The 14,224-nt window shown below is 43.1% G+C and overlaps 1 protein-coding gene across 1 annotated transcript in view; it reads left to right on the top strand.

Annotated features, from left to right (window-relative positions):
• Nucleotides 1-837: 837 nt before the first annotated feature.
• Nucleotides 838-14,224, top strand: part of MTNR1B (melatonin receptor 1B) — a 51,733-nt gene continuing 38,346 nt past the window's right edge. Inside the window, exon 1 of the mRNA XM_005304052.4 lies at nucleotides 838-1,629. Within this exon, the coding sequence (XP_005304109.2) occupies nucleotides 1,416-1,629 (214 nt within the window). The 5' untranslated portion in view covers nucleotides 838-1,415. The remainder of the gene's footprint in view (nucleotides 1,630-14,224) is intronic.

The raw sequence follows: 14,224 nt of genomic DNA, 5'->3' as shown, positions 1-14,224 counted from the left end.
CAGCAACAGTCCCTCTGTTTGGGGCTCTCTGCCCTTTGTCCACACACCCCATTCCCTTAACTCAGTGGTTTTCAACCTGTGCTCCGCGCACCCTTGGGGGTCTGCAGACTATGTCTGAGCTTTCCAAAGGGGTCCGTCTGCACCTCCATTTGAAATATTTTAGGGGTCCACAAATGAAAAAAAAGGTTGACTGCCATTTCCTTGACCGTGCACCTTTCCCCCCTGGGAGTCCCCCTCCCCTATGTATCCTCCCTTCCCCCTGTGAGCCTCCTTCCTCTATGCCAAGTATCAGAGGGGTAGCCGTGTTAGTCTGAATCTGTAAAAAGCAACAGAGGGTCCTGTGGCAAGAGGCGTCTGAGGAAGTGGGCATTCACCCACGAAAGCTTATGCTCCAATACTTCTCTTAGTCTTAAAGGTGCCACAGGACCCTCTGTTGCTTCCTCTATGCATCCTTCCATCTCTTCCCCCCCCCCCCCGCTGTGATACCCTCTCCCCTATGCATCCTCCCCTCCCCCCGTGATTCCCTCTCCCCTATGCATCCTCCCCTTCCCCCCCGTAATTCCCTCTCCTCTATGCATCCTCCCCTCCCCCATTGTGATTTCCCCTCTCCTATGCATGCTCCACTGTCAGTGATACCCCCCCCTCCTCCGTGGCTGCTCCTCCTCCCCATGCATGTTCTCCCTTCCCCCCTTTCGGAATGTTCCCCTCCCCCGTCGGGGATCCCCTTCCCTTACGCACGCTCCTCCGTCTCTCTCCCTGCACGTTCCCTCCCCGTGCCTGCTGTCTCCCCCTGCTCGATCGCTCCTAACTTACTCACAGGCTTCCCGGGCACGAGCCCACACCCGCCCCCTTGCTCCGGATCCGCCCCGCACGCGCCAACCCGCAGCAAAGCGCTCTGGCTCCCCTCAGAGCGCCCGGCCGCCACCGAGGGGCTGCGAGCGGCCGCGGGAAAGTTTGCAGTCACGCCGCGCGCGTGGGGGGAGGGAGCAGGGCAGTGGGGGAGGGACCTGGCCGGCTGCTCTCCGTCTCCTCCCCGGTTAGCCCGCGCCGACCCCTTTCCCCGCCTGCCCCAGCTCCTGGCGGGGCTGCGGGCCGGGGGCGGGCGAGAGATGGAGGAGTGGGGAGGGGGCTTTGCTGCCTCCAGCCCCGCCCGGCCGCTGCCCCGCAGCGCCTTCTGCCGGGGAGGCAGCGGGGGAGCGGGCGCGGGGCGGGGGAGCGCAGCCCATTAAAGCCCTGCCCGCCGCCGAGCAGGGCTAGTCGGCAGCGCCGGGGCACCCGGGGCTGGAGGGAAGGCGGCAGCCGGCGCTGCCATGGGGAGCCCGGGGCCGGGGCGCCCCAGCCCACGCTAGGAGGAGCCGGGCGGGAGGCTGCCGGGGGCGCCCGGCGAAGCGGAGACGGGGGCGCGGGTGTCAGCGATGCTGGCGAATGGCTCGCTGAGGAACTGCTGCGAGCTGGGCGGGCGAGGGGGCTTCGGCTTGGCGGGGCGGGAGGAGGCGGCGGCGGCCCGGCGGCCGGCCTGGGTGGTCCCGGCGCTGTCCAGCGTGCTGATCTTCACCACCGTGGTGGACATCGTGGGCAACCTGCTGGTCGTCATCTCGGTCTTCAAGAACCGCAAGCTCCGGAACTCAGGTGAGAGGGGGGCGAGCGGGCTGGACGGGGCCGCTTCGGGGACTCTGGCGTAGCCCTTTGCTGCCCAGCACGAGGCGGCTCCGCAAGTAGCCCCACGCCTGGGCTCCAGCCGGGCCAGCTAGGGGGGACTTTATACAACGGGCAGCTTTATACTCAGCCCGAAACTATACCGCTGCCCACCCTGAACCCTGAAACTGGGCCACGCTCCTAGAGCTCTGCTCCTCTGCCCCGGACCTCCCAACCCTGCTGAGCCCCACAACTCAGTCCTAAACCCACGACACTGTGCTGACCCCATAACCTGTGCCAATCCTACACTCAGCCCTCAAGTGATGCTAAACCCGGCACTGGATCCTAATGGGCATCAAAGTATATCTTAGCAACGCATCGGGTAATCTTTGTGCCGTGTATGTTATAAGGATGCAGGCTAATAAAATAGCGTTTAATGATTAACGGAAAGCTTTCCCCCCAAACTGATCAGGAGGGAAATCTCAGATTCAGACTTGTCTAAGTGTACGTTTGAGTGTGTGTGTGTGTGTAGGCGAGCGAGACTCAATCCACTGTCCGCGGTTTATCAAATTCACAGTAATCTTCATATTTATTAACCAACGTTTTCTGCCTCCTGCTTGGTCCTCCTTAAACACCAAATAAAGGGGATTTTTCGAATCATGTGTGTGTTTATTTCTTGAGGTGATGTAACTGATAAACTTTCTGTTTGCCTCCCAGTTTATTCAGTTTGGGGTTGGCTAAAGATGCAGGTGGCTAGAGATTTGTTTGCCCCACAGAACTAGACAGGGGGAGGAAATAAGTGATACCCAGATGGGACTGCTCTGCCATGCCTCTTTTAGAATTGCTTCCCATTGTTGTTTTATGTCCCGTTGTATGGACTTTTGTTATACCACCTACCGTGCTGCCTACAGCTGGATTCAGCCGAACAGGAGTTCATTTATAAGTGCTAAAAAGTTAGATTGTTCATAAGATATTTGTACTCAGTCGACTGTTAGGTATATGGATGTAATGGAAGGTGTTATTATCCCCACTAACTGCAGTGAACGAGCTCGTTAGAACTCCCATTACAAGCAGTTCCGGGATTGCACTGTTACTTCAGATCTTCAATAGCATTATTTTATGACGTGAAGGAACTCAGTCCTAAGTAACAAAAGTTTGTCAAGACCAGATCCAAGTTAGACGCAGAATGCCCCATACCATCCCTATGCTAAATGGGAGACTACTTTGGTGCTACATGATCTCGGTCGAATTTTAGATCAAAGAGAGACATCGGGAGCCTCGCTATGAACCCTCCCTTTGTTAATAAAATATAGTTTTTAATATATCATTATTAAAGTACTTTAAGCATGCAGAGCTATTTCAGGGAGGATCATTTCTTTTGCAAAGGTCTTTTCAGTGTTTTCTTGTTTCACATTCATTGTGGATAGTTCTTGAACTGAAGGGAATTGAGGAAAATTCAGTCCCCGTGTTAAATACAAAAGATGAAGTAGTGTGTAAAGAGATGACACTTCCGTTCATTACATGTTTATTGTTGGTGCTTTAACTATCTGTATGCCTTCCTCCCAGTTGACAGTGCAATACACTAGGTTTCATTTACTATAAGAAAGGCTGAAATATCTCTTTATCTTATTTATTAATGTACCTGGTACAAATGGTATTCTTGTAGTTCAGCCGAAGCACAAGACTTGTACAAACATCATTTCAGATGTGTGAAACTCTGGTTTATGTAACTTGACACTAGTAACTGCTATAGATATACTAATTAGACTTGAATTGAACAGTAGGAGGAGCTAAGAACTAGGTTGCCTTTGCTTTTCAAAGAAAAATGCTTCTCTAGGAAGCAGAAATAAATGAAATTGGAAAGAATACAATATACACAGCTATCATTACTATTCTGTTATCATTTGGTCAATACTTAGCTACTATTATAATTTTTAAAAAAGGAATCTAGCCTCTATCAGTTTCAGTAGGAAAAATAAGTCAAAGGGACAGAAATGAAAATATGGGAACATAACCTATCAGGAAGATATTGAACTGAAAAAGGCATGATGCTGAGTTTTCATCTAAAAGCAGTTTTCTTTTAGCAAATGACTGTGTTTAGTCATCAATTGCTTTGTAACTTGATAACATGATTATATTTTAAGGGCAGGATGTAGCTTAGAAAGCCATATAATATAGTATGGTTAAAACAATATGCTTCTATTGGGCTTTACTCCATGTAGAAGTCTAATTAGTTAGGGGGAAGATAATGACATTCCTCCATATTTTAAAATTCCTCCTATTACTCTGAGGCCACCTCTGCTGATGAGAAAATACTGTAAGTGGGGAGAGAAAAAATTACAGCAACCTACCAGTCCTTAGACAAATAGATCTATCACTTATCAGAGCCCATAGATATGAATCACTGTAGCTTTGCATGACCCAAAGACTGAGAGAAGTGTCAGTTCTGCTCTGAATAACCCTGGGGGTCTGGGAGTACACTGCTGTGACTAGTGCCCATTGGTTGATGAAAATGAATAGATCTTTGTTCACTCATCTTTGTAAAGCTCAGATGGACAGAAACATCAAATCATAGAGGAGGAAGGATGATCAGAACTTCTGTCTAGGTAGGCTGATATGGTTTGCTTTGTTCATTTTACAGTGCAAAGAAGTTATTGGTGAATATGATAGTGAGAATAACCTTAAATTTAATTATCAAAGTGCATGGTGGTATCATAAGATTTCACTAGTGACAAGCATTATTTTCATAATAGAATTATTAATGCATATTATTAGGTCCAGTAGTGCCCACAATGTGCTAGCAACAGTTTACAATTCATGAGGCCAAGCAACACGCTGAGGGTCAGGGAGAGGGACACCATAAACATATTTATTTTGAACATACATATCCTCTTCTTAACCTTAAATATTTATCTACATATGACTGTCCCACAAATTCATTTTTAGGCATCAGGAAGAAATGACTCTTAAGGATGGATTGGGGGGGGGGGTAGAGATAGGTAGTGGCTTATGGGTCAATTCAGTCAGATTTCCATGTGTAGAATGCAGAATGAAAGAAGGTGTGAAGATGACTGGGAGAATCAGAGAAATGGACATTCAAGACTATCGCCATTAATGTCGTAGTGGAGAAGATAAGGAATGCTAAGAATCAATTACTTTGGAGGTGAAGGGAAGAAGAGAGAAGAGGCAGGAGTTGGAAAGATAGGTGGGTCAAGAGATGACTTTTTGAAGAGACTGGAGCATAGAATTATAGAATTATAGAAATGTAAGGCTGGAAGGGACCTCAAGAGATCATCTAGTCCAACCCTCTGTGTTAAGGCTCTGTTGGAGCCTATTTCAGTGCTTAACTATCCTTATAATTAAGATATTAGGAAAAACTTTCTAATCTCCCTTGCTGCAGATGAGGCCCATTATTTCTTACCCGACCTCCAGTGGAGATGGGGAACAATGGATCACCATCCTCCTTGTAATAGCCCTTCACATATTTGAAGACTTATCACATTCGCCCCACCCACCCCCATCTTCTTTTCTCAAGTCTAAATATGCCCAGCATTTTTAACCTTTCATCCTAGGTCAGCGTTTCTAAATTTTTATCATTTTTGTTGCTCTCCTCTGTACTCTCTCCAAATTGTCCCCATCTTTCTGAAAGTCTGGTGCCCAGAACTGGACAAAATACTCCAGCTGAAGCCTCACCAGTGTCAATAGAATGGGACAATTACCCCTGTGTCTGACATACCACACTCCTGTTAATACAACCCAGAATGATAAGCCTTTTTCACAACTGCATCACATTAACGCATATTCATCACAGATCCTTTTTTCAGCAGTACTACTGCTTAACCACCACATTTTAGAGTTGTGCATTTGACTTTTCTTCCTAAGTATAGTACTTTGCACTTGTCTTTATTGAATTTCATCTTGTTGATTTTGAGTATCTTTGTAATTGTGAAGGGAAGGAGCAAAGGAGAGTCAGATATTGAGGAAGGTCAGGAGGCGGTGAGAGTGGATGGCAATGGATGTCAGAGACAAGAGGGGATGGGGTCACTGAGACAGTGGAAGGGTTAGAGGAGGAGAGCAGGCCAAAACTTTGGTGTAGGTGACAAGGGAAAAGGAGGACAGGGTGCTGGGACCGAGGAAATAGGAGGAATTTTGGTCACCACTATATAGAAAAGATGTAGAGAAACTGAAAAGGATCCAGAGGCAAGCAACAAAGATGATCAAAGGGATGGAATGCAAGCCTTATGAGCAAAGGCTGAAGAAACTTGGTATGTTTAGTTTGGAAAAGGGCAGATTAAGGTAGGCAGGGGAGGGAGACATGATAGCAGTCTTAAAATACTTGAAAGGCTGCCATAAAACAGATAGAGAAAAATTGTTCTCTCTTGCCACAGAAGGTAGGACAAGAGGCAATGGGTTCAAACCACAGCATAGCAGATTTATATTAAATCTCGGGAAAAACTTCTTAACTGTAAGAACAGTAGGACAATGGAACAAACTGTCTTGGGAAGTTGTGAAAGCTCCTTCACAGGAGCTTTTCAAAAAGAGGCTGGATAGCCATCTGTCTTGGATGGCTTAGACACAACAAATACTGCATCTTGGCAGGCAGTTAGACTAGATGACCCTTGTGGTCCCTTCTAACTCTATGGTGGGAAAGACCACTTCAGATCTTGACTACCTTCTCTCTGAAAAAGCTGGTGAACTCTTGTGTGGAGACAGAGGGAGAGTTTTAGGGTGTGAGCTGAAGGTTGCAACTAAGCAGTGTGGATTCGGGGAATAAAGAACCCAAGTTCAATTACTTTACCTAATATCACTAATAACCTTCTCTTCAGGAATCAAGACACCATTATGTCATATCCCCCAGATTTAGACACACTATTCTGTCTCAGGTTTTATGCTAAGATCCCAATAATTACAAATTGTTTAATTATGAATCATCCACCATACAATTAAGGAATGATCAAAAGCAAATGTTTCACAGCCTTCATATAATGTGAGGCTCACAGAACTGAGTGAAATAAAATGTCCCATTAGCCTTTATATAGAAAAGTGTAGGTTGATATTCATGTTCAGCAGAAGAGGAGAGTGAAGAGAGTGTGGGGCATTGGTAGGACTGATGCTTTTAGGGCCTGATCTTTCTGTCCTACTGCATTGGGAGTTATAAATAAATAAAGATACCCTATCTCCTAGAACTGGAAGGGACCTTGAAAGGTCATTGAGTCCAGCCCTCTGCCTTCACTAGCAGGACCAAGTACTGATTTTGCCCTAGATCCCTAAGTGGCCCTCTCAAGGATTGAATACAACCCTGGGTTTAGCAGGTCAATGCTCAAACCACTGAGCTATCCCTCCCCCCTTTGGGCAGCATTACAACTGCAGGCTTGATGTACGTACTAAAGTCTGTTTCTCAATTGTGCTTGGGGGAAAGGGAGTGAATTTGTGAAGGCTTTTCCTACTAATTCATATCCTAATTGGTATGACTCTGCACCACTTGTCCAGTTATGTAACTCTAGCCAGCCTTTTTGTAAGATCCTGAGCAATTTCTGATCTCTAGACATGGTTGAATTTACAGAAATTAGTGCTTTTATAGTGTCTAATTTTGGAGGAGAAATAATTTTATCCAACCTGTTGCAAAATTAAACAAAACTTCATATGTGGGAATGATCAAATAAGTTAACTTGTTCTGTTTGACATAATGTATTGAGTTTTCAGAAGTGAATAATGATTTTGGGTGCCTCAATTATCGTGTGCCAAACTTGAGATATCTTTAAAGGGGCCTCATTTTCAGCTGAACAATCACCCTAAAAAATCAGGTCTCATTAAGGTCACTAGTCACTTCTGAGACTTTCAGTCCCTATTTATATAGACATAGATAACTCTACTATTCCAATCCCAAACTAGCTCTTATATAGATACTAGTGCTCTCGAGATGAGAGAGACAGAGACAGGATCATAAGCAGCAGCTAGCACAATGGAACTCTGATCTTGATTGGGGTATCTAGATGCTACTATAATACAAATAATAATAATTCCACTCTTTCCTCCATTCTTTCCCTCCTGTCATCAGAACACTGGTGTATATAGACATGTAATTATATATATATATATATATATATATATACACACATATTATGTATATGTCTGCAGAAATAGATATTTCTATATGTAAATGTACACACATCGGTAGAAAATAAAACATTCCTGCACATGATATTTTAACAATTCTGGCATTTAACTTCATACTAAATAAACTTTAAAAAATGTAATTGTGTCTTGTGCTTTTCTTCTTCATTTTCCCATTTCTCATCATTCACACCACATTCTTTCCTTCTTCTTTACATATGGGTGTATATTCTCCTCCATTATTATTTGTAGCCTTCCCTTATTCCTCATCTCTCCCTACATCTCCCTTCTTTTCCCCCCTGCATTGTGTTCTCTCCCTTCTTTTCCATGTTCTCTCTCACATCTAATTTCCACTCTCTGTATCTCCTTTCCTTTTCCCCATCCCAGGCTCTCTGCGTATCTCCTTCCTTACCCACTCAATTGTACTGCTACTCTTTTCTAGCCACCAACATCAATCTGTCATCTCACCTCTACATTCCCCCACGTGTCTCCTTCCCTCACCCCCTTCCCATCCCCAAAACACTGATCCCTTACAGCATTCTGTTTCTCTCCCTTTCCTCCCTCCATCAAGACTCTCTCCCTCCTTTCCCTCCACTAGCCCACTCTTTCTACCCATTGTTAGTAAGCTAAACACAGTACATCTCTGTTGTCTTCTGGGAGGTGGGATGGGAGAAGATTCCCAGTGACATGTTCTCTTCCATGTGAGCTGGTTCAAAAAGTAACCTCAGTTGAGTCACTGATTTTGAGACATTAATTTTAATGAGCATTGGGTGCCTAAATACTTTTCAAGATCTAGGCCTAAGTGATAATGACTGAAATCTTTGCCCTATTGAAGTCAATGGGAGTTTTGCCATTAACTTCAAAGGGCCAAGATTTCACCCAGTGATAACAATATAATCCACTTCAGTGTTGCTGGAGAAGGGTGTGTATCAAAAGCTAACACTTTGACCAAACTTTATTTCTTTTGTGCCAAATACTAGAGCTGGCATAAATCAGCATAGCTCCATTACAGTAAATATTTTTATTTATTTTTTTAAAGAGGAAGCTAGTCAAAAAGACCCTAACATTGAAAATAAGGACATTAAACTCCTTAGACTCAACACGGAGGCTATTTAAACAGCCAGAGTCGAGTCATAAAAGGCATACATACCCTTAAACAAGAAAGGAAGCAGAAAACCTAGTCTGGGTAAATGGCAAGTTACAAGAGGGTATTTGAGCTAAAGAGAAAGTGGAAATCCAACCCAAGTGAAGCCAACAGAAATGTGTATAAACTCTAGCAGGTAACACATAGGCTAGAAATCAGAATGCAAAGAGGGAATTTGAAGAGCAGAGACGTAAAACCAAATAAGATTATATATCTATATTTATCAGAAGCAGGAAGCCTGCAAGAGAATCAGTAGATCATGTGGGCTACTCAGGGTTACAAGGTGCACTTAATACGATAAGGACATTGGTGAGAAACTAAATGACTATTTCAGATCAGTCTTTGCCACAGACGATGGTGGGGAGTTAACTAGCCTTTTCAGACAATAAAGAGAATGTACTGCTAGAGAATGGATACAAAACAATGAATGGGCTACTGAAGGGAGATTGGGAGCTTCTGTTCTCATAACACAAGAACCAGGGGACGTTCAATGAAAGTGAAAGACGTAAAATTCAAAACAAAAAAAAGGAAATACTTTTTCACACACTGTGTAATTGGACTGTGGAACTCTGCCACAGGAATGTATAGAGACCACAAATTTAGCAAGATTCAAAGAGGGGTTGAACATTTATAAGGAGAACATTGGCATTCAAAGTAATAGCTAATATGAACAAAACATATGAGAGGGATATAAAACTGATGTTAACAGATTTAAATCAATCTCTAACAATTAGGGATTATGATGAGACTATAATTCAGGGGCAGATTATCTGACATCTGCTATTGCAGGATTTTTTGGACCTTCCTATGAATTATCAGGTGCTGGCTATTGTCAGATGGGATACTGGACTAGATAGACTATTGGTCTGATACAGTATGGCAATTCCTATGTAGCTGAGGTGTCAAAAGGAAAGGTGGTGGAACATAGTGCTAAATGAATGTGGAACAAGCCACCAGGATCAGATTCCTGGGTCTTGAATTAATTTAAGAATGTAGTGCTGAACCCTAACACAAATATGCAATCCTCTCTACACTGGAGGACTTGAAGGTAGCAAATGTTGTGCCTTATCTTTAAGTAAGACATGAGGTGAGCCTGGCAATTACAGATCTGTGAGCCTTACTGCAGGCAAAATGTTTGAATGATCATTAAAAAAAAATCACAATGATAAAATACCTAGATGAGTATGATACAGGGATTTCTTGCACTTTCTGAAGCAACTAGTACTGGTTACTCTCAGACAGGATATGGAACTAGACGGAACTCTGAACTGATCTTGTATGGTAAGTCCTGTGTGTCTTGGCATCTCCCCCATGGACTCTGGAAAGGCTGCTCCTTTACAGTGCTTTCTGACTTCCAAAGAATGTTCACTCTATAATAGAATGTTCACCCTCCAATCCTGGCCAAACCCAGAGGATCTTCTGAGTATTCATTGGTGTCACTGCAGATGCTTTGACACACTGATTCGGAGAGCTAAGATGCCAGAATGCTTTCTACAAGGAGTAACGGCAATCATTTTCAAAGGGGGGGGTTTTCTTCTAATTTTTAACTGCTTAATATTTCAGATGGTGACACGAGTCACCTTGGGCCAGTTTGTCATACAAAGCCAGATCCAATTGCCACTGAAGTCAATGGTAGTCTTTCCATGGACTTTAGGATGAGTTCGATTGGACCCATATTGAGTACCAACATGCTAGGGAGCTCACCAAAGTTAGGTAGCAAACTAGGGAAATGTGGTCTAGATGAAGTTACTATAAGGTGGGTGCACAGCTGGTTGAAAGAGTATACTCAAAGAGTAGTTATGAATGCTTTGCTGTTAAATTGGGAGGGTGTTTTTAATGGGATCCCAGAGGGGTCAGTCCTGGGTCTGGTACTATTCAATATTTTCATTAATGACTTGGATAGCGGAGTGGAGAGTATGTTTACAGAGTATGCTGGGAGTTGCAAGCACTTTGAATTACAGGATTAAAATTAAAAAAGACCTTGGCAAATTGAAGAAGTGGTCTGAATTCAACAAGATGAAACTCAATAAAGACAAGTCTAAAGTACTTCAGTTAGAAAGGAAAAATCAAATTCACAACTATAAAAGGGGGAATAACTGTCTCAGTGGTAGTGCTGCTGAAAAGAATCTGGGGGTTATAGCGGGATCACAAATTGAATATGAATCAACAGTGTGATGCGGTTGCGAAAAAGGCTAATACCATTCTGGAATGAATTAATAAGAGTGTTCTAAGTAAGGTAAGGGAGGTAATACTCCTGTTATACTTGGCACTGGTGTGGCCTTAGCTGGAATACTGTGTCCAACTCTGGATGACACGCTTTAAGGAAGATGTGGACAAATTGGAGAGAGTCCAGAGGAGAGCAACAAAAATGATAAAAGGTTTAGAAAATGTGATGTAAGAGGAAAGGTTAAAAAAACTTGGCATGTTTAGTCCTGAGAAAAGAAGACTATGGGGGGACTTGAAAACAGTCTTCAAACGTGTTAAGGGCTGTTATAAAGACAACAGTGATCAATTGTTCTCCATGTCCACTGGAGGTAGGACAAGAAGTAATGGGCTTAATCTGCAGCAAGGGACATTTAGGTTAGATATTTGGAAAAACTTTCTAACTATAAGGGTAGTTAAAATCTGGGATAGGCTTCCAAGGGAGGTTGCGGAATCTCCATCACAGGAGGTTTTTAAAAACAGGTCAGACAAACACGTGTCAGGGATGGTCAACATTTACTAGATCCTGCACTAGTGCAGAGGGCTGGACTTGATGACTTCTCTAGGTCCCTTCTGGACCTACATTTCTATAATTCTAGATATTAGCCTCTCAGGTAAAGGAAATTATATTTATAGTTCCCTGTAAAATGCTGTGCAGACAAATGGTGAGATGCATAAATAAATAAGTTCTAGCATATTGACTTGCTCCAAGGAGGGCAAGTGACATTAATCTCAGGAAACATAAGACTGTAGCAACTTGGTAGTACCCCACCCTAGAGTGATTTACCAAAAACTTTGTCTAAGGGGCAGAAAGTATGCTACAGTATGTAATTTTCCACACCTCAGTCTCTGATTTTCATTAATCCACTATCTTTTCAGTCCTGAAACTTCTACCTTAACATGGGACATAAAAACAGGATTCCCAGTAACTCTAGTAAATGGAGATGTTATGCCTAATTCTCTGCTGGCTATGCCAATTGATAACTGAGAAATGGCCCATTATGTCTGGTATCCCCAAATTTACCTTTGGACTCAGCACTACCAAGTATTCAAAGTGTGAGTGATGTTAGGATGGTTGACATTTTCCTGTAATTTCAGCTAAACAGGAAATATATTAAACTCAGGGATGAAACAGCCACATCTTCTATTTGGCACCAGGTAATATTATCCTAGCTCTGCCCTTGTGTACCTGCACTGATTGAGGAGAACTAGAAATACCATGAAAAGTCAGCTTTCCAGGATATTCTGCAGTGCTTAATTTGTAATGAAAGAGGTGCCAGGGTTCATGCAAGTAGGTGCCGTGGCTCAAGCAATTTTTTAACTTTCATAACTAACATGGCAAGCCCAGTGGTGCCAGGGCTATGAACTGCCAAGCCTAGGGATGCTGGAGCTTGGTCCTGGCACAGATTAAGCATGGTATTTTGAAGTCTGCACCATACGTAGGTGCAGTATGAACTGCTGCTTTTTTCCTTTTTTAATTACAGATGAGCGACATGAACATTTGATTAAGCTATTTGATAATAGCTACTAAACAAATTGAGCAGTAAAATCCCTCATTCGATATCATTACATTTGCCTGAATGTTTATATTTTATCCAGTTTACTTCCTGTGTTTAAATGTTATTTATGTACATCTTGTATCCAGCTTATATTTTGTATTTAAATACCAATATCATGATTCCGCTTATGTTTTATGTTGCTCCCACAAACATTGACACTGTCTTGCAATAAAATAACATCCTTCACATTAGGCTGACAAGTTTGCACAGAGAAGGACAATCATAAAAATGTTGCATGAAAAAGTTAGCTGTTCGGCTAATAACAATGGGTAAAATAAGGATCCCAATATCAGCTTTGCAAATATAACTCTGTTTACCATTTATAAATCTTGAGCTGCTTTCTAAGGGCTGGTCTACACTTGGCGGGGGGAGGGGTCGATCTAAGATACGCAACTTCAGCTACGAGAATAGCGTAGCTGAAGTCAACGTATCTTAGATCGACTTACCTTGCATCCTCACAGCGTGGGATCAACAGCCGCGGCTCCCCCGTTGACTCCGATTCCTCCTCTCACTCTGGAGTTCCGGAGTTGACGGGGAGCACATTCGGGGATCGATTTATCATGTCTAGATGAGACACGATAAATCAATCCCCGATAGATAACTACCCACCGATCCGGCGGGTAGTGAAGACGTACCCTAAGGGTAAAATTCATTCCTGTGTAAAGTACTTACAAAAAACTCTATGCATTGCATAAACCTCAATTTTAAGATTTAAAGCTCTATCCACCTCCCATTGATGCCAATGAAAAGATTTAATTGGCGTCAATGGGAGATGGATTGGGCCCTTAATTTGAATTTGAGCACTGAAAAATTAGATGAATCTAGTTACTTCATGCAGGAGTGTGAAAAATTTACATCCCTGAGCACCATGCTTAGGTTAACCTAACCCCAGGTGTTGACACAGCTAGGTCAACAGAAGAATTCTTCCATTGACCTAGCTACCACTTCTTGAAGGGGTAGATTAACTACGGTGGGAAGAAACCCCTTCCACTGGTGTAGGACACGTCTATGCTACAGTAGCACAACTGCAGTGCTAGAATGTATAAATGTTGAAGAGGGTCTTGCATGAATCCTATATCATCTCTCTGTATTTATGTCTCTATCCAATATATCTAGGTATTTATTATATTTCATTCATCACCATGGTATTGAAGCAGCCACATTAGCGGCTTTTATATCTGTAGCCTCTTTACTGGCTTTTATATCTGCACAGGTTTAAAGTGATGTGAATAGTCTAACTGTTGAATGAAGATAATTTTAATACACATACTAAGCTGTGCTGGAGAACCTTTGAAAGTTTGGTTGTGGTTTTGATAAATATCCACATATTCAGAGATCGTTTGAACTGCAATAGCAGACTGAAAATCTTGCAACAACAACATTTCTCAAAAGGTCCCGCTCCTTTTGGGCCCAGAGAGGATAACCTCTTGCATAGTATTTTAGCACTCTGGGTACAACTGTGACCTGCGAGTGCAAAGGCATTTGAGACAGAAAATATTGTCCATAGACTTCAGAAGCACAAAAAAGTTTTGGTCCTAAAAACAAATGAGCTGGAAAGGAGGATGTGGGT

The sequence above is a fragment of the Chrysemys picta genome, chromosome 1 (assembly GCF_011386835.1).
Source record: "Chrysemys picta bellii isolate R12L10 chromosome 1, ASM1138683v2, whole genome shotgun sequence".
NCBI classification, from domain to species: Eukaryota; Metazoa; Chordata; order Testudines; family Emydidae; genus Chrysemys; species Chrysemys picta.
The sequence above is the reverse complement of the archived record's forward strand: the minus strand, read 5'-3'. Positions and strand labels throughout refer to the sequence as shown.